Source organism: Amblyraja radiata, chromosome 9 (genome assembly GCF_010909765.2).
Source record: "Amblyraja radiata isolate CabotCenter1 chromosome 9, sAmbRad1.1.pri, whole genome shotgun sequence".
Classification (NCBI taxonomy): domain Eukaryota; kingdom Metazoa; phylum Chordata; class Chondrichthyes; order Rajiformes; family Rajidae; genus Amblyraja; species Amblyraja radiata.
This window is the reverse complement of record NC_045964.1, coordinates 60,662,406-60,682,550: the sequence shown is the minus strand read 5'-3', so window position 1 is coordinate 60,682,550 and position 20,145 is coordinate 60,662,406. Positions and strand designations below refer to the sequence as shown.

At 47.5% G+C, this 20,145-nt stretch overlaps 1 protein-coding gene across 19 annotated transcripts in view; it reads left to right on the top strand.

The window, feature by feature from the left end:
• nrxn3 (neurexin 3) overlaps positions 1–20,145 on the top strand; it is a 1,403,890-nt gene that overhangs the window by 501,880 nt on the left and 881,865 nt on the right. For all 19 annotated transcript variants that reach the window (XM_033027583.1, XM_033027578.1, XM_033027577.1 and 16 more), the window contains one exon: positions 4,960–5,343. In XM_033027583.1, the coding sequence (XP_032883474.1) occupies positions 4,960–5,343 (384 nt within the window). The remainder of the gene's footprint in view (positions 1–4,959; positions 5,344–20,145) is intronic.

The following is a 20,145-nucleotide window of genomic DNA, read 5'->3' as shown; positions in this document are numbered from 1 at the left end:
GCCCATCAAGTCTACTCCGCCATTCAATCATGGCTGATCTATCTCTCCCTCCATTCTCCAGCCTACTCCCCATCATCTCCAGATTCCAGGTCACTTGGAAACTGTGCAAACTCCGACCACACGCCAATGGAGGGGCAGGATTGAAACTAGTTCATTGGAGCTGCAGGGCAGCAAGTATCTGTGGGGTGGTGCAGCAGTAGAGTTGCTGCCTTACCGCACCAGAAATCCGGGTTCGATCCTGCCTGTACGGAGTTTGTACGTTCTCCCAGGGACCTGCGAGGGTTTCCTCCGGGCGCTCCGGTTTCCTCCCACACTCCAAAGACGTGCAGGTCTGTGGGCTAATTGGCGTGTGTGAGAAAATAAAGGAAACCCACGCGGTCAGAGGGAGAACGTGCAAACTCCACACAGACAGCACCCGTGGTCAGGATCGAACCTGGATCTCTGGCGCTGTGAGGCAGCAGCTCTGCTACCGTGCCACTCATTGTTCTACGGGGAATTAGGTTTCATGATGTATATCTGCTATTGCAACCCCCTCAAACGCAACGGCTCAAATGTACTTCACAGGTCAAGAGTGTTTTATTGTCATGTGTCCCAGACAGAACAATGACATTCTTACTTGCTGCAGCACAACAGAATATGTAAACATAGTACACTGCAAACAATATGATAAATGAGAGAAAAATCAGTCTGTGTATGTATATACATTTACATATATTGATATACATATATAGGTAGACACAAAATGCTGGAGTAACACAGCGGGACGGGCGGCATCTTTGGAGACATTTCGGGTCGAGACCCTTCTTCATAGGTATATATGTGTGTGTAAAAATATAATATATATAGATACACACACGCACATACATATACATGAAAAATTGACAAACAATAATAGTGCAAAAGGCCAAAAACTAATGCCCCCAAGTTTAGTTTAGTTTAGTTTTTAGTTTAGAGATACAGCGCGGAAACAGGCCCTTCGGCTCACCAGTTCTGCGCCGACCAGCGATCCCCGCATATTAACACTATCCTACACACACTGGGGACAATTTTGGAGTGTGGGAGGAAACTGGAGATCTCGGAGAAAACCAAACGCAGGTCACCGGGAGAACATACAAACTGCGTAGACAGCACCCAGAGTCGGGATCGAACCTGGGTCTCCGGCGCTGCATTCGCTGTAAAGCTGCAACTCTACCGCTGCGCCACCGTGACCGACCAAGTCTACGGAGTTTATTGGAGGTTGTGGTGTTTAATAGCCTGATGGCTGTAGGGAAGAAGCTGTTCCTGTACCTGGACCTTGGTTGAGAAATGTCTTAGAAATTGTCACTTTTGCATTTAACCACTGGAAAGGTTTGTTTTGAGTGGCCCAACGCCAAAATCAACAGCGCTCCACGATTGAATAACTGCGTGTGGCAGTCAGACAGAAACACACGTTCACCAGCCTGTTCACTGAACCAAGGCTTCATCAGGGGAACAAACAGAAATTCATTTAGCTCGATGCAGCCACCCAGTATACAGTATTTACTCTACTTGAAAAATGGAACAATTCAAGCTGCTTTGCGTGGTCTTATTTCCCGAGGAAGAAGTCTCTTGACCTCTTGCCCAGAGTTGGGGCATCGAGCACCAGAGGACATGGTTTATTTAGTTCAGTTTAGATGTACAGCGCAGAAACAGGCCCTTCGGCCCACCGAGTCCGCTCTGACCAGCGATCCCCCCGCACATTAGCACTATCCTCCTACACACTAGGGACAATTCACACTTGTACTAAGCCAATTTACCTGCAAACCCGCGCGTCTTTGGAGTGTGGGAGGAAACCGAAGATCTTGGAGAAAATCCACACAGGTCACTGGGAGAAAGTACAAACTCCGTACAGACAGCACCCGTAGTCGGGATCGAACCCAGGTCTCTGGCGCTATATGCGCTGTAAGGCAGCAACTCTACTGCTGCGCCACCGTGCTGCCCGCTGTTTGGTTTTAATCCTGAAGAAGAGGAATGGATCAGGTAGATGCACAGAGTCTCTTGCCCCGAGTAGGGGAATGGAGGACCAGAGGACATAGGTTCAAGGTGAAGGGGAAAAGATTTAATAGGAATCTGAGGAGTAACGTTTGCACCACAAATGGTGGTGGGTGTATGGAAGAAGCTGCCAGAGGGGGTAATTGAGGCTGGGACTATCCCATCGTTTAAGAAACAGTTAGACAGGTACATGGATAGGACGGGTTTGGAGGGATATGGGCCGAACTTAGGAAGGTGGGACTAGTTTTGCTGGGACATGTTGGCCGGTGTGGGCGAGTTGGGCCGAAGGACCTATTAGACTTTGGAGATGCAGTGCCCTTCGGCCCTCTAAGTGCTCACCCTGTACACTAACACTACCCTACAATTTTACAAATTACTGAAGCCAATTAACCGACAAACGTGTATATCGTTGGAGTGTGGCAGGAAAGTGGAGCACATGGAGAAAACCCACGTGGTTCACAGGGAGAACGTACAAACTCCGCGCAGACAGCACCCGATAGTCGGGATCGATAGTCAGGGTCTCTGGCGCTGTAAGGCAGCAACTGTGCCACCGTGCCACCCTCAAAGTGCATGTATTTATCAAGGGCTAGCCTGACGTGAGCTGCCCACACTCAAACCTGTCAAATCCCGCCAGTCTCACATCACGTATGCAGGCCCTATCGAACGCCACCACGGTGTACGTGACATTTTCCATTTTGCACAATAACATTGCATATCCCGATGAACGGGATTGAAATTACTGCTGAGTTAGTGGCAGTGTTGTGCTTTCGGGTCCTTGCTCGCGATCTAATGAGTGGAGGCTGTGCAAACTCATTTCATGCCTTGATGCCTCAGAAGCATTTCATGCCTTGATGCGTACAGCTGCTGCAACGTGCCAGCAGTTTGACCTTCAGCATAAAGCCACCACCGCCACATCGGCAGCCCATCCATCATCCAAGTGCGGCACGGTTGCGCAGCGGTAGAGTTGCTGCCTTACAGCGCCGGAGACCCGGGTTCGATCCCGACCACGGGTGCTGACTGTACGGAGTCTGCACGTTCTCCCCGTGACCGCGTGGGTTTTTCCTCCGAGATTTTCGCTTTCCTCCCACACTCCAAAGACGACCAGGTTCGTAGGTTAATTGGTAAAATTTTGAATTGTCCCTAGAATGTGTAGGGTAGTGTTAGTGTGAGGGGATCGCTGGTCGGCGCGGACCCGGTGGGTCGAAGGGTCTGTTTCCGTGCTGTATCTCTAAACTAAACTAAACTAAACCATGACTTCATTGGAAACAGTCCCACTCTAGTCTGCATGTGACAATAAACTAAACCAAGCCAAACTAATCTAAACAAGTTCCTTCCTGCACATTTCGACTAGACTGAACTCAATTAAACTCAACTAAATTAAACTAAACGAAACCAAACAGTCTCGACCTGAAACGTCACCCGTTCCTTCTCTCCAGAGGTGCTGCCTGTCCATCTGAGTTACTCCAGCAATTTGTGTCTGTCTTCAGTTTAAGCCAGCATCTGCAGTTCCTCCCTACACAAACCAAACTAAAGCCCCTGTCCCACTTTCACGACCTAATTCACGACCTCTGCCGAGTTTGCCCTTGACTCATACTCGCAGCATGGGCGTCACAAGGTCGTAGGAGGTCATAGGAGGTCGTAGGTAGGTCGTAGGAGGTCGTGATGCTGGTCGTAGGTACTCGTGGCATCAAGTAGGTCGGGGTGTTTTTCTAGCCTGATGAAAAATGTCCACGAGTAAAAAAGGTCGTGAATTAGGTCGTGAAAGTGGGACAGGCCCTAACATGTGCAAACTAAATTAGCCTAAAGAATGGTCTTGACCCGAAACGTCACCCATTCCTTCCCTCCAGTGATGCTGTCTGTCCCGCTGAGTTACTCTGGCATTTTGTGTCCAAGTCCCTCTCCAGCTGTAAGGTGATTTGGACGACCCGGGAAGGAACATGAAAGGTGCTAAATAAAACAGTGGCATCTTTTCAGACTGTCAGTGAGTTAAATCCTGGGCTTGCGGGATAAACATGAAGTAGGAATGGTTTCTGTGTCAGTGGCTGAGTCAGCCATTTAGACCTGGGAACAGATACAGCTATAATCTAGGAGTGAATAATGCACATGCTTTATGGCAGTCTTTTAATAGTACTCATTTAATATTCATAGATATAATGGTTCCTCAAAAATCCATCGACATTACTTGGGTAGTTTCTTCAGCAAACACATCAGAACGTGTATTTCAATTATACATACTTCATTAGCAATGAAGTGGTTTGAAATGTCTAGACTATGTGACCATGTAAATATGTATTCCTTCCTTCTCTTTCTACTGACCCTGGAGTCACAGAGTGATATAGAGTGGAAACAGGCCCTTCGGCCCAACTTGCCCCCACTGGCCAACATGTCCCAGCTACACTAGTCCCATCTGCCCGCGTTTGGACCATATCCCTCCAAACCTGTCCTATCCATGTACCTGTCTAACTGTTTCTTAAAAGTCGGCATAGTCCCAGCGTCAACTACCTCCTCTGGCAGCTCGTTCCATACACCCACCACCCTCTGTGTGAAAAATCTACCCCTCAGATTCCTATTAAATCTTTTCCCCTTCACCTTAAACCTATGTCCTCTGGACCACTTTTCACTTACTCTGGGCAAGAGACTGTGCATCTACCCGATCTATTCCTCTCACGATTTACACACACACCAAGCCAATTAACCTACATACCTGGACCTCTTTGGAGCGTGGGAGGAAACCGATTGATCTCGGTGAAAACCCACGCAGGTCACGGGGAGAACGTGCAAACTCCGTACAGGCAGCACCCGTGGTCGGGATCGAACCGGCGCTGCAAGTGCTGTAAGGCAGCAACTCTACCGCTGCGCCACCATGCCGCCCCTATTTCCTCCATGACTCTATGAATCTCTGTTAAAGGTTGGGCCAAAGTTTCCAAACAGTGTCATATTCTCTTGCAGGCACCATATCGGTGAACAGCCGACGGACTCCGTTCACGGCCAGCGGGGACAGTGAGATCCTCGACCTGGAGGGGGACATGTACCTCGGAGGTCTGCCCGACAACAGAATGGGGTCCATCTTGCCCACCGAGCTGTGGACGGCCATGCTGAACTACGGCTACGTGGGCTGCATCCGGGACCTGTTCATCGACGGCAGGAGCAAGGACATCCGGCAGTTGGCCGAGGCTCAGAACGCAGCCGGGGTCAAGCCCTCTTGTCTACGAGTGAGCAGTAAACACTGCGACAGCAATCCCTGCAAGAACAATGCCGTGTGCAGAGAAGGTTGGAACAGGTTCATCTGCGACTGCACAGTCATGGGCTTCTGGGGGAGAACGTGTGAACGGGGTAAGTGGAAGAGTTTTCATTTTGTTGGTCGGCTTGCCTCCTGCAGATGTACTTTGATAGGAAATCTCGGCTGATATGTGCTATAAGGACCTGTCCCAGTTAGGCAATTTTTTGGGGCGACTACAGGCGACTAGGCTTCGCCACACGGTTGCCGGGGTGTCGCCTGTATGGTCGTGAGTCGTCTCCTCAGTCGACCAAAGATTCGTAGCGTCTTTTTGGCCACCGCTGGATTTTCAACGTTGAAAATGTTGACGCCAATGAGCGTAGCTTGACTTCTCCTGACGTAGGTGGTGTCGCCAGGTTAACGTAGGTGTCACCAGGTAAAGTAGGTTGTCACTAGGTGACGTAGGTGTCACCATGTAATGTAGGTTGTCAGTAGGTGACGTTGGTGTCACCATGTAATGTAGGTTGTCACTAGGTGACGTAGGTGGTGTCACCAGGTAACGTAGGTGTCACCAGGTGACGTAGGTTGTCACTAGGTGACGTAGGTGTCACCATGTAATGTAGGTTGTCGCAGGTGCTGACTTCAGTTTGTTTTTGTTGTTAAGGTAATGATTCTATTTCAAATTCTATGTCATAGGGGGGGTCCAGTCGCCGGTTTTTCGGCGACCTGCTACGACCATGACAGTCGCCAGCAGTCGCCTAAAAACGGGACAGGCCCTTTAGGGTTTTGAATATCGAAGGGCCATGGAATTGGTGATGGTTGTTTCCATTGAAGATTGGATAGAAGTTTTCGACCTTTGATAGACGAGTTTTGATCCACCTTCCTGTAGTGGGTGAGGGGAATTGTGGTCATTCCCACACTAATGCATAACATCTGGTTCTGCATTGCCTTGATGATGAAAATGTAATTCACTTGTCCTTTGCTGGCTTTACCTTGCACTCAATGTTATTCTCTTATCATGTATCTATGCGCTGTAAATGTCTCGATTATCCACCGGGTGCCGTCCTTAATGGCCTCCTCGCCTGCAGTCCCTCTTGTCCCTTCTCTGTTTTTATTATATGAAGTATGTCTTGAATGTTAGTTTTAATGTCTCTTAGTATGTCTTATGTGAGGGTTGCGGGAGGGTTCAGGGGAAACTTTTTCCAGTCTCTTACCTCGACGGAGTTGCGATTTTTCTCCGTGCCGCATCTCCGCCCCCCCCCCCATTTGCGGCCTACAAAGTGGAGTGGTGCGGCCTTTTTTGGAGATCGGCCCGGAGCTTTAGCGGCGGGGGGGGAAGAATGCAAGAGGGAAGACAGTGGGCCGTGGGAGAGCTGGGAAGGGGAGGGGAAGGAGGGAGAAAGCAAGGACTACCTGAAATTGGAGAAGTCAATGTTCATACCGCTGGGGTGTAAACTGCCCAAGCGAAATATGAGGTGCTGTTCCTCCAATTTGCATTGGGACTCACTCTGGCCATGGGGGAGGCCCAGGAAAGAAAGGTTGGATTCGGAATGGGAAGGGGAGTTGAAGTGGTGAGCCACCTGGAGATCGGGTTGGTTAATGCAAACTGAGTGGATGTGTTGGGCAAAGCGATCGCCGAGCCTGCGCTTGGTCTCACCGATGTAGAGAATTTGGGATCTTACGCCGAGAATCGCCAGTTTTGGAGCTCCAACCGCGGGGCCTGTGGACTTTAACACTTTGAAGCCCGCGGTCTCCGGTAAGAAGCAGCCGACTCGGGAGCTCCTACACTGGAGTGTTCCAATCCGTCCCGACGCCGGAGTTTCGATCATCCCGACCTGAGGGGTGGAACAGTGGACCATCGGCAGCGGCGACTGCGGAGGGTTCAAGGGCCCCGACCACGGGTGAACAAAGGAGGAAGGTGACTGAACTTCATTGCCTTCCATCACAGTGAGGAATGTGGATTCCACTGTGGTGGATGTTTATGTTAAATTTTATTTTATGTGGCTGTTTCTCACTTAGTATGGCTGTATGGTAACTCAAATTTCACTGTACCTTAATTGGTACACGTGACAATTACATTGAATCTTGAATCTTAATCATGTATTGTCTTTCCGCTGACTGGATAGCATGCAGCAAAAGCTTTTTGCTGTACTTCGGTAGACATGGCAATAAACTAAACTGAACTGTGTGTCAACTATTGCAGTGGAGTTTGGAATTGTTATACATAAGATTACCAGTCCACAACCAGTTGCAATGAATTGTTTAGTGTGGAAAGTGGAAGCACAGGTTCTTGATAAGTCAAGAGTCAAGAGTGTTTTATTGTCATATGTCCCAGATAGAACAATGAAATTCTTACTTGCTGCAGCACAACAGAATATGGAAACATAATGAATGAATGAATAAGTTTATCGGCCAAGTGTTCACATACAAGGAATTTGCCTTGGTGCTCTGCCCACAAGTGACAACATGACATGCAGTGACAGTTAGGAATGACACATAAAACATTCCTAACCCACGCAGTCACAGGAAGAAGGTGCAAACTCCCGTGCAGACATTAATAATAAAACATTATTGATTAAACGTGTTAATTAAGTAAAATACCAGAGCAAAAGGAGGCTACAGAATTTTGGTTATTGAGTAGAGCTACTACTCGTGGAAAAATAAATAATAAATAATATAACAAAAACTCAGAAAACCAAACAATAACAGTGCAATAATAATAAAAATAAAAATAGTTTATTGTAGTTCATAGTTTATGAGGTTGCAGCGTTTAATAGCCTTATGGCTGTGGGGAAGTAGCTGTTCCTGAACCTGGACGTTACAATTCTCAGGCTCCTGCACCTTCTTCCTGATGGCAGTGGTGAAATGAGTGTGTGGCCAGGATGGTGTGGGTCTCTGATGATGTTGGCTGCCCTTTTGAGGCAGCAACTGCGATAGATCCTTTCGATGGTGGGGAAGTCAGAGCCGGTGATGGACTGGGCAGTGGTCACAACCTTTTGTCGTCTTTTCCGCTCCTTGACGTTCAAGTTGCCGAACCAGGCGGCGTTAAAAAGGCTACGAGGAGAAGGCAGGAGAATGGGGTTGAGAGGGATAGATAGATCTGCCATGATTGAATGGTGGTGTAGACTCGATGGGCCGAATGGCCTAATTCTAGTCCTATGACTTATAAACATGGTTTGTCCAATACAAATTCTGGCCAAAAAAGTTATGTGACAATAGCCGATCGAGAATCTTTATGGGCCTGTCCCACTTACGCAACTTTTTCGGCGACTGCCGGCACCCGTCATAGGTCGTTGCTGGTCGCCGAAAATTTTCAACATGTTGAAAACTTAGCGGCGACCAGAAAGACACTACGACTCTTTGGGCGACCGAGGAGACGACTCACGACCAAACAGGCGACACTCTGGCGACATGTCGCGGAGTGAAGCCTGTATGGTTGTGAGTAGTCGCCCAAAGAGTCGTACCTTGTTCTGGTCGCCGCTGGATTTTCAACATGTTTCAGCGACCTGCAACGACCTATGACGGGTGCCGGCAGTCGACGAAAAAGTCGCGTAAGTGGGACAGGCCCATTAGTTTACTTCAGTTTAGTTTAGACATACAGCGTGGAAACAGGCCCTTGGGCCCACCGAGTCCACAGCGACCAGCGATCCCCGCACACACACACTAGGGACAATTTTTACATTTACCAAGCCAATTAACCTACAAACCTGCACGTCTTTGGAGTGTGGGAGGAAACCGAAGGTCTCGGTGAAAACCCACGCAGGTCACGGGGAGAACGTACAAACTCCGTGCGGACAGCTCCCGTCGTCGGGATCGAACTCGGGTCTCCGGCGTTGCATGCACTGTAAGGCAGCAACTCTACCGCTGCGCCACCGTGCCGCCCGGATGTGTACACCTTCATAACGCTGAAATATGTCAGATATTTTTGAGTATGTTTGAGGTGTCAGCGTTCAGGTGTAAATGATGATTTTACTTGGTAAATGTAATCCCTTAAATTAATACTTCCTTCAAAAAATATCTTTCCCTTTACGCCGGCTGCAGCAGATAGCTGAGAATAATTGAGCTTAGCATCCGAGGGAAAAGATATGCATTGCCTTATCAGAAGCTATTCCAGCCCATCCTTCTCTGGCAGACATCACTTCATTGTTAAAGTTCCATCTGGTTTTACTTTAACTTTTTTTAAAGTGTGAAAGTCTTGAGCACAAAGGTCACAAAAATGCTGGAGCAACTCAGCAGGGCAGGCAGCATCCCTGGAGAAAAGGAATTAGGTGGTGTTTTGGCACGAGACCATTCTTGACCCGAAATGTCACCCATTCCTTCTCTCCAGAGAAGCTGCCTACCCCACTCCAGCCTTTTGTGTCTGTCTTCGGTTTAAAACAGCATCTGCAGTTCCTTCTTACAAATAGTTGGTATACCTTTTGCTTGAACTAAGGTGGAGGCTTACTCTAAAGCAAGATGAATGATAACCCCGATGAATCTGTGACTTAATCAATCCAAGTGGTATTGAAACTTGCGCTAAAAAAATAATCAGTCCGAATATTTTGAAATTTCAGGTGACCCAAAGCATGGATGCGGAATTCTCTGCCTCAGAGGGGGGTGGAGGCCGGTTCTCTGGAAACTTTCAAAAGAGAGCTAGATAGGGCTCTTAAAGATAGCGGAGTCAGGGGATATGGGGAGGAGGCAGGAACGGGGTACTGATTGGGGACGATCAGCCATGATCACATTGAATGGTGGTGCTGGCTCGAAGGGCCAAAAGTCCTACTCCTGCACCTATTGTCTATCAAACCCTTTTGAAGAGCTTTCCAATTTCTTTCTTGCGAAAAAATGTATTCACTGGAATTTGGATGGATGAGTGGTTATATTATAGAAATATATAAAATTCTTAAGGGATAAGATGCATGAAAAATGTTCCCCATGTTGGGGGAGTCCAGTTTAAGAGTAAGGGGTTGGCCATTTAGGACTGAGATGAGGAAAAACTTTTTCACCCAGTAAGTTGTGAATCTGTGGAATTCTCTGCCACAGAAGGCAATGGAGGTCAATTCACTGGATGTTTTCAAGAGCGAGTTGGATATAGCTCATAGGGCTGAAGGAATCAAGGGATATGGGGAGAAAGCAGGAATGGGGTACTGATTCTAGATGATCAGCCAAGATCATATTGAATGGCGGTGCTGGCTCGAAGGGCCAAATGGCCTACTCCTGCACCTATTTTCTATGTTTCTATGTTATCAGCCAAGAGCCATCCTATCACCAACTAGACAGCAGACCTGACCTCCCATCTACCTCATTGGAGATCTTCGAACTTTCTTTATTCGGACTTGATTCCCTTTATTCTGAATCAGTAGAGTCTGGACTGCTCGATTGTAATAATCATAGTGTTTTTGCTGGTTGGATTGCGCGCATCAAGAAAGCTCTTCACTGTACCTCGGTACAAGTGACAATAAACTCCAGTATAAGATGTTTTCAGATATTCAAGTCCAGTCAAGTCAAGAGTCAAGAGAATATTTTAATGTCTTATGTCCCAGATGGGACAATGGAATTCCTACTTGCTGCAGCACAACAGAATATGTGAATATATAAACATTGTATATAATGGGAAAAATAAAAAAAAGTTCACTAAATAACTAATATAGTGCAAATAACAAATAACAAAATACCTCTGGGCAACATATTACCTCTGGGGAAAAGTATAAATGTTGATGGATGCAAAGCATCATGTAAGTGCTTTTAATTTTCTTTAGTTTAGAGATAAAGTGTGGAAACAGGCCCTTCAGCCCGCTGAGTCTGCAGCGACCAGCGATCGCCCGTACACTAGTCCTATCCTACACACTAGGAACAATTTACAGAAGCCAATTAACCTCCAGACCTGTACGTCTTTGGAATGTGGGAGATCCCAGAGAAAAGCCACGCAGTCACAGGAAGAAGGAACAAACTCCGTACAGACAGCACCCGTAGTCGGGATTGAACCCTGGGTCTTTGGCGCTGTAAGGCACAACTCTACCGCGGCGCCACCGTGTCGCCCTGACAGCGTTATGAATCAGATTGTGAATTAGTGAATTCTTAGTTCGTTCGCTCGTGTGTCCAGACGATGTAGCTCGCTGTTGGCTTCTGTCGCCATCCAACATGTTGACAGAATCGTCGCCCGACGCGTCACAGAGCGCATCGTGTCGTCGCTTCCAGGGATCGCCACGAGGAGGCTTCTGTCATGATCCCCAGTGAATTCTTAGTGACTTTAAGAATAAAAGGGATGTCAAATAGAGTTTTGCCAACCCCCAAAAAAAAGGCTAAATAACTGAGGAAGATATGAAAGTAAGATATCATTATCTGGAGTATATTGACTAGAAGGTTATTAGAAGCAAATTCAATAGTAATTTTCAAGGATGAAAGAAAAGGGGAAGATATTTGCTGGTAAATGAAACTATTTGATGCCTCTTACAAAAAGCTGACACAGCCTTGGTGGACTAAGTGGCTTCTTGTGTGTCTTACATTCGACAACTAGCTTTAGGAAGAATTGAACTGCATTTAAATCAGTCTAATTGTATTGGTCTTTCAAAGAGCCAATGCTAACACTATTAGCTTGGCAGTCTCCTTTGGTGCTGGATCACTCTATAATTGCAATATCTGAAATGCTATCGCATTGAGCTAAAGCCTTTGGAGGCACAAGCGATTGTAGATAGTGGGATTTAGTGTTTTAGTTTTAGTTTTAGAGATAGAGAGCGGAAACAGGCCCTTCGGCCCACCGAGACCGCGCCGACCAGTGATCCCCGCACACTAACACTATCCTACACGCACTAGGGACAATTTACATTTATACCAAGTCAATTTAACCTGCAAACCCGTATGTCTTTGGAGTGTGGGAGGAAACTGGAGCACTTGGAGAAAGCAAAACTCAGCGGGTCAGACAGCATCTCTGGAGAGAAGGAATAGGTGAGTCCTGTTTTAACCAGAAACGTCACCTATTCCTTCTCCAGAGATGCTGCCTGACCCGCTGAGTTACTCCAGCTCTTTGTGTCTATCTTCGGATTAAACCAGCATCTGCAGGTCCTTATGACACACAGGGACAATTTGCAATCATAACAAGCCAATCAGCCTGCAATTCTGCATGTCTTTGGAGTGTGGGAGGAAACTGGAGATCCCGAGAAAACCAACGCGGGTCACGGGAAGAACGTACAAACTCCGTACAGACAGCACCCGTAGCAGGATCGAACCCGGGTCTCTGGTGCTGTAAGGCAGCAGCTCTACCAGCCTGAGTGTGTATTTGTGTCTTATATGCATGTCACTGAGTGTGTGAGAGTGAGTCTGTGTTTGTGTCGGTGCATGTATGAGATTGTGACTGAGCGTGAGTGTGTGTGGGCAGTAGGTGTGTGTGTGTGTGTGGTATATACGAGTGTGTGTGTATGTGAGTGTGTGTGTGTGAGTGTGTGTGTAAATGTGCCTGGTGGTAGAGGCAGCAGGTTACATGATATACATGTGAGTGAGTGTGTGTGTGTGTGTGTGAGTGTGTGTGAGTGTGAGTGTGCGTGTGGATGTGTGTGTGCGTGCGGGTGTGGATGTGTGAGCGTCGGTGTGGATGTATGTGCATATGTGTGAGTGAGTGTGTGTGTGTGGGCGTGTGTGAGTGAATGAGTGTGCGTGTGTGTGGGTGTGATCCCGGAGAAAACCCACGCAGGTCACGGGGAGAACGTACAAACTCCGTACAGACAGCGCCCGTAGTCAGGATTGAACCCGGGTCTCTGGTGCTGTGAAGCAGCAACTTTACTGCGGCGCCACCGTGCAGGAACCCTGGAGGAACTCAGGAAATCAGGCAGCATCTGTGGAGGGAAATGTTTCAGATCGGGAGCCTTCTCCAGTCTGATTATGTGATGAGGGGGTGGGGGCGGGGGGTGGAGTTAACTGATGGAGAGCGGCGAGGAAAAGCGCTGGGGAATGAACTGCCCAGTGATAGCCTGATTCAGGTGAGGAGAAGTTGTCTTCCAGATGAGTCGGGTGGAGGAGAGATGTTTAGTCTAGTTTATTTTTAGTTTAGTTTAGAGACAAAGTGCAGAAACAGGCCATTCGACCCACCGAGTCCGCGCTGGCCAGCGATCCCCGCACGCTAGCGCTATCCTACACACACGAGGGACAATTTACATTTTATCCAAGCCAATCATTCTACAAACCCGTACGTCTTTGGAGTGTGGGAGGAAAGCAGACTTCCTGGAGAAAACACACGCAGGTCACAGGGGGAACGTACAAACTCCGTACACACAGCAACCGTAGTCAGGATTGAAGGTACACAAAATTGCTGGGGAAACTCAGCGGGTGCAGCAGCATCTATGGAGCGAAGGAAATAGGCGACGTTTCGGGCCGAAACCCTTCTTCAGACTGATGGGGGGTGGGGAAAGAAAGAAGGAAAAAGGGGAGGAGGAGGAGGAGCCCGAGGGCGGGCGGATGGGAGGAGACAGCTAGAGGGTTGAGGAAGGGGAGGAGACAGCACGGGCTAGCCAAATTGGGAGAATTCAATGTTAATGCCATAAGGACGCAAGGACCCCAGACGGAATATGAGGTGCTGTTCCTCCAATTTCCGCTGTTGCTCACTCTGGCAATGGAGGAGACCCAGGACAGAGAGGTCGGATTGGGAATGGGAGGGGGAGTTGAAGTGCTGAGCCACCGGGAGGTCAGGTAGGTTATTGCGGACTGAGCGGAGGTGTTCGGCGAAACGATCGCCCAACCTACGCTTGGTCTCGCCGATGTAAATCAGCTGACATCTAGAGCAGCGGATGCAGTAGATGAGGTTGGAGGAGATACAGGTGAACCTTTGTCGCACCTGGAACGACTGCTTGGGACCTTGAATGGAGTCGAGGGGGGAGGTGAAGGGACAGGTGTTGCATTTCTTGCGGCGTCAGGATTGAACCCGGGTCTCCGCTGCTGTAAGGCAGCAAATCGACCGCTGTGCCAACGTGCCGCCCCTAACTCTCCATGTTGTGGAGTTCGCAACCACGGCTGAAGGTGATAAGTGGATTAATGGTTAGGAAGGAGGACGGGGTGAAGTGGATGACCAGAGGGCGGGATGGTGAGGGATGAGCAAACTTATTTTGTGTTGTGCAAGAGCCATAAGAAGGTTATGATTACGAGGATGTTGCTGGGACTCAAGGGTGTGAGCTATAGGGAGAGGTGGAACAGGCTGGGACTCTATTCCTTGGGGCGCAGGAGGATGAGGGGTGATCTTACAGAGGTGTACAAAATAATGAGAGGAATAGATTGGGTAAACATACAGAATCTCTCGCCCAGAGTAGGGGAATCAAGAACCGGAGGACATAGCTTTAAGGTGAGGGTGGTGTTGGCGGGAAGAGGATGGGTAGCCCTGCCTGGTGCAGAAGTTTGAATATATTGTGCGTTATGACTTGACGACGTTTTCTTGCTGTTTTTGTTATTATCTGATACGCAGTATTTGTTATTCATTATTATCTGATAGGTTGGAGCTCTGCTCGGGCAGTGCGCCTGAAATGTTGCTGTATGTATTAGCAATGACGATAAAGTGTATTATTATTTTTATTATTATTATTGTATTCTTGTTTTATTATTCTTATCACATTATTATTATTATATAATTATTATTAGTATTATTATTAATAATATTGTTATTATTTTATTATTCTTATTATATTATTATCATTATATTAGTATTATTATATTATTATTATTAATAATAATAATAATAATAATAATACTTTATTGATCCCCTCAGGGAAATTCAGATGTCCAGAAGCCCCCAACCAACAAACCCACAGATTCAAAACGAACGCAGACAGAAAATACATAGAATACAATGTGGACACTACCTGAGAGCAATAAATACTTAAAAAGACCAATAATTAACAATTAAAAATTAAAAATTGCAAAATGCATCCCCCTACAGCCTAGCGGTCCGAATTATAAAATCTAATGGCTGCAGGGGTGAAGGATCTCCTGAACCGCTCCGTTCTACAGGGCAGGGAGAGGAGCCGGTTGTTGTTCCGAGTGCTCTTTTGATTCTCCAGAATTAAATGGAGCGGATGCCCGGGGTTTTTCAGGATGACCTGCACCTTGTGCCTCATACGCCTCTCAAGCACATCCATCCCAGAGTCTACTCTCCCCTCCAGCACTGAGCTAGCTCGTTTAACCAGTTTGACCAGCTTCTTGTTGTTTTTTGCACTAATGCTGTTGCCCCAGCAGACAACAGCGTAGAAAATACTTGCAACCACTGTGTTGTAAAACATGTGCAGCATTTCATTACACACATTGAAGGATTTGAGCCTTCTGAGGAAAAAGAGTCTGCTCTGGCCTTTTTTGTAGAGGGAGTCAGAGTTGACAGACCAGTCCAGTTTGTTATCAAGGTGCACTCCAAGGTATTATATTAGTAGTAGTATTATATTATTATTATTATTATTGTTATTATTATTATATTAGTATTATATTATTATTATTATTAACCTAAGGGGTAACTTTTTAAGACCAATATTACTGATTTGGATGAGGGGATTGAAGACTTAGTGGCTACATTTGCGGATGATACAAAATTAGATGGGAAGGGCAGGTGGTGTAGAGAAAGCAGGGGCTCTGCAGAAGGACTGGCCAGGTTGGGAGAGTGGGCAGAGAAGTGGCAGATGGAAAAAAAGTGTGGCAAAGTGATAAACACAGTCGTGCATTTTGCTAGTAGGAATAAAGGCAGAGACTATTTTCTAAATGGAGAGAGAATCCAGAAATTGGAGGTGCAAGGGAGTTGGGAGTGCTGTTGCATGATTCCCAAGAAGTTAATCTGCAAGTCGAATCGGTAGTGAAGAAGGCAAACGCAATGCTAGCATTTATTTCAAGAGGGCGAGAATACAAAAACCAGGATGCAACGCTGAAGATCTATAAGGCGCTGGTCAGGCCACATTTGGAGTATTGCGAGCAATTTTGGGCACCATATCTGAGGAAGGATGTGCCGTGCTCTGGAGAGGGCCCAGAGGAGTTTTGAAGAATGATCCCAGGAATTAGTGGGTTAACAAATGATGAGGGTTGGACAACACTAGAATTTAGATGAATGAGGGGGGACTTCATTGAAATGTACCGAATACTGAAAGGCTTGGATAGAATGGATGTGGAGAGGATGCTTCAACTACTGGAAGCCATGATCACATTGAATGGTGGTGCTGACTCGAAGGGCCGAATGGCCTACTCCTGCACCTATTGTCTATAGTGGCAAAGCCTAGAGGTCATAGACTCAGAATTAATGGACATTCCTTTAGGAAGTAGATGTGGAGGAATATCTTCAGTCAGAAGGTGGTGAATCTGTGGAATTCTTTGCCACAGAAGGCTGTGGAGGCCAAGTCAATTCTTGATTATTACGGGTGTCAGGGGTTATGGAGTGCAGGCAGGAGAATGTGGTTAGGAGGGAGGGATAGATCAGCCACGATTGAATGGTGGAGCAGTCTTGATGGGCCGAACGGCCTAATTCTGCTCCTAATCACTTATGACCTTATAGAAACATAGAAAATAGGTGCAGGAGTAGGCCATTCGGCCCTTCGAGCCTGCACCGCGATTCGATATGATCATGGCTGATCATCCAACTCAGTATCCCATCTTCTCTCCATACCCCCTGATCCCTTTAGCCACAAGGGCCACATCTAATTCCCTCTTAAATATAGCCAATGAACTGGCCTCAACTACCTTGTGTGGCAGAGAATTCCACAAATTCACCACTCTCTGTGTGAAAAATGATTTTCTCATCTCGGTCCTAAAAGACTTCCCTCTTATCCTTAAACTGTGACGCCTAGTTCTGGACTTCCCCAACATCGGGAATAATCTTCCTGCATCTCGCCTGTCCAACCCCTTATGACCTTCTGAAATGGTGGTGGGTGTTTGGAACAAGCTACCGGACGGAGTAGGTGGTTAAGCCAGCTACTATTGCAACGTTTAAGAAGCAATTGGACAGGAACACGAATAGAACAGGTTTAGAGGGATCTGGGCCAAAGGCAGGCAGGTGGGACTGGTGTAGAAGGGGCATGTTGGGCAAGGTGGGCTGAAGGGACTGTTTCCACACTGTATCGCTCTACGTCTACCTTCCTCACAAGCATAAATTGTCAGATGGACACAGATTCATTCAGTATTTAAGTAACTTTAAAAAGAAAATGTTCAGATGAATCTATAAGATGGTTTAAAACCTTAGTTAAAATATTCTTCTTTAACTTTGAGTGTCCACTCAAGAGGAAACCTGGCACTGGGTCAGAGCATAATTCTTCATTTCTACCAATGGCAGAGTTCAGTTCAGTTCAGTTCAGTCTAACATTGCAGTTTTTCTTCCCCTAATGTAAGATGCCCTTGTCCAATCTAAGGTCATAAGGAATAGGAGAAGAATTAGGCCATTCGGCCCATCAAGTCTACTCTGCCATTCAATCAATGGCTGATCTATCTCCCCCTCCTCACCCCATTGTCCTGCCTTCTCCTCGTAACCCCGTGACACCCGCACCCAATGATCTGATGATCGAGATGTCTCATGATCAGCAGAGAAACTGGCCCTTCGGCCCAACTCATCCATGCCCAGCTAGGCTAGTCCCATCTGCCGGCGTGTAGCCCATGTCCTTCTAAACCCGTTGCATTCCAGTGTGGGTGGGACCCATGAGGGGTTCACCTGATCCGGGACTTCTCCGTGTCTCCTTCAACCCACCAGTGGCACCGCATCGAGACAGCGTCCAGTTTGTGGCATATGTTTCGCAAGAGAAGATCAGAGTGCGCAATTTTATATTTAACTTTGCCTCAGGGTAAAATATTTCAACTCAGTCGGGGTTTTGAGCAACAGAGAGATCTGCAAGGACTGTTTCTATTCTCCATCATTGAAACCTGTATTTCCCGAAACTGATGATAAATCGAGAGGTTCCTAAACTCTCTGCGGGAAAACACTAATGGGCCGGTCCCACTTAGGCGACTTTTCAGGAGACTATGCGGTCGCCACATGTTCGCGGGTGGTTGCCGGGGAGTCGCCTTCAAGGTCGTGAGGAGTTCCCGCATTCTGTGAACTAGTCGCGGCCTCATTATGGTCGCCGTGAATTTTACAACGTGGAAAAATTAGCGGCGACCAGAATGAAGCCGCCATGGAGAGTAGCGAGAATTCTCGTGCCGTAGGTGGGTCGCCAGGAGGTCCTAGTGGGTTGACAGGAATGTTCTCGTAGGTTGTAGCCGGTGCTGACTGGTGAATTTCATTGGCTCATTGGGGAAAAAACCGTAAACAATAGACACTAGACAAGAGAAGCAATATCTAGCTCCCTCTTGAAAGCATCCAGAGAACCTGCCTCCACCGCCCTCTGAGGCAGAGAATTCCACAGACTCACCACTCTCTGTGAGAAAAAGTGTTTCCTCGTCTCCGTTCTAAAAAAAGTGTTTCCTCGTCTCCGTTCTAAAATCAGTAATGTTAATGTCCGCCGAGCTTCACAGCTGTGTATCTCTGGCTTCTTAAAAGTTGTCTCCACTCCTTTTCCCCCCTCTCCCCCCCCATCTTTTAAAGGACTTAAGTGACCCTTCCCGTACACTGTGCTTTCATCGTCTTAATTACCGCGCCAACCTTCCTGTTCGTCGCGGTGTGTGTCTGTATCACCTTGGCTTTGCACCGTGTGAATTTCACTCAGACAGCGCTCCCCCCACTTGCCCTGTCCCCCGCCTACATAACGGGCTGGTGAAGGAAGCCGGCGGGCGCCTGAAAAATCGCCTAAGTGGGACAGGCCCATTAAGGTCATAAGTGATAGGCGCAGAATTAGGCCATTCGGCCCATCAAGTCTACTCCGCCATACAATCATGGCTGATCTAACTCTCCCTCCTAATGCCATTCTCCTGCCTTCTCCCCATAACCTCTGAAACTAAGCATGCCTCATCCCTGCAGTCCTTATCCCACACCTTTTGACTTTTCATCCTTGGTCTTTGGTCCAGCCAAAACCAACCTCACCTGTATCCATCCATCACCAGCGAGGCTTTGTCCTGCCCCCTCCTCTCTTCCAGCTTCCCCTCCCCCTATCCCACCCCAAATCAGTCTGAGGAAGAGTCCTGACCCAAAAAGTCAACTAGCAACGTCCTCCAGAGATGCTGCCCGACCCGCTGAATTGATCGAGCACTGTTTTTTTGTAAACCAGCATCTGCAGTTCCTTGTTTCTATTAAGTGTTTTACAGGTGCTTTCTCCAATGTTAATGCTCGCTCATAAGGTTATAAGGCCATAGGTGATAGGAGCATAATTAGGCCATTCAGCCCATCAAGTCTATGCCATTCAATCATGGCTGATCTCTCTCTCCCTCCCAACCTCATTTTCCTGCCTTCTCCCCATAACCCCTGACACCCATACTAATCAAGAATCTATCCATCTCTGTCTTAAAAACATCCATTGACCTGGCCTCCACAGCCTTCTGTGGCAAAGAATTCACCACCCTCTGACGAAAGAAATGTCTCCTCATCTTCCTAAAAGAACATCCTTTAATTCTGAGGCTATGACCTCTAGTCCTGGACTCTCACAATAGTGGAAACATCCTCTCCACATCCACTCTATCCAGGCCTTTCACTATTTGGCATTTTTCAATGATGTACCCCTCATCCTTCTAAACTCGAGTGAGTGCAGGCCCAGTGCCGTCAAACGCTCATCATATGTTAACCCACTCATTCCTGGGATCATTCTTATTAACCTCCTCTGGACTCCTCGGAACGCCAGCACATCCTTCCTCAGATATGGGGCCCAAGGCATTGTCCTCAGATATGTTCGGCTTTCAGAAGACATTCATGAGTTGGCCACCGAGGGTGAGTCTAAGGGCAACACAGATGGGTGAGAATGGCAGATTAGAGTCATAGAATGATACATTGTGGAAACAGGACCTTCGGCCCAACTTGCCCACACTGGTCAACATGGGTCAGCTCCACTAGTCCCACCTGCCTGCGTTTGGTCCAT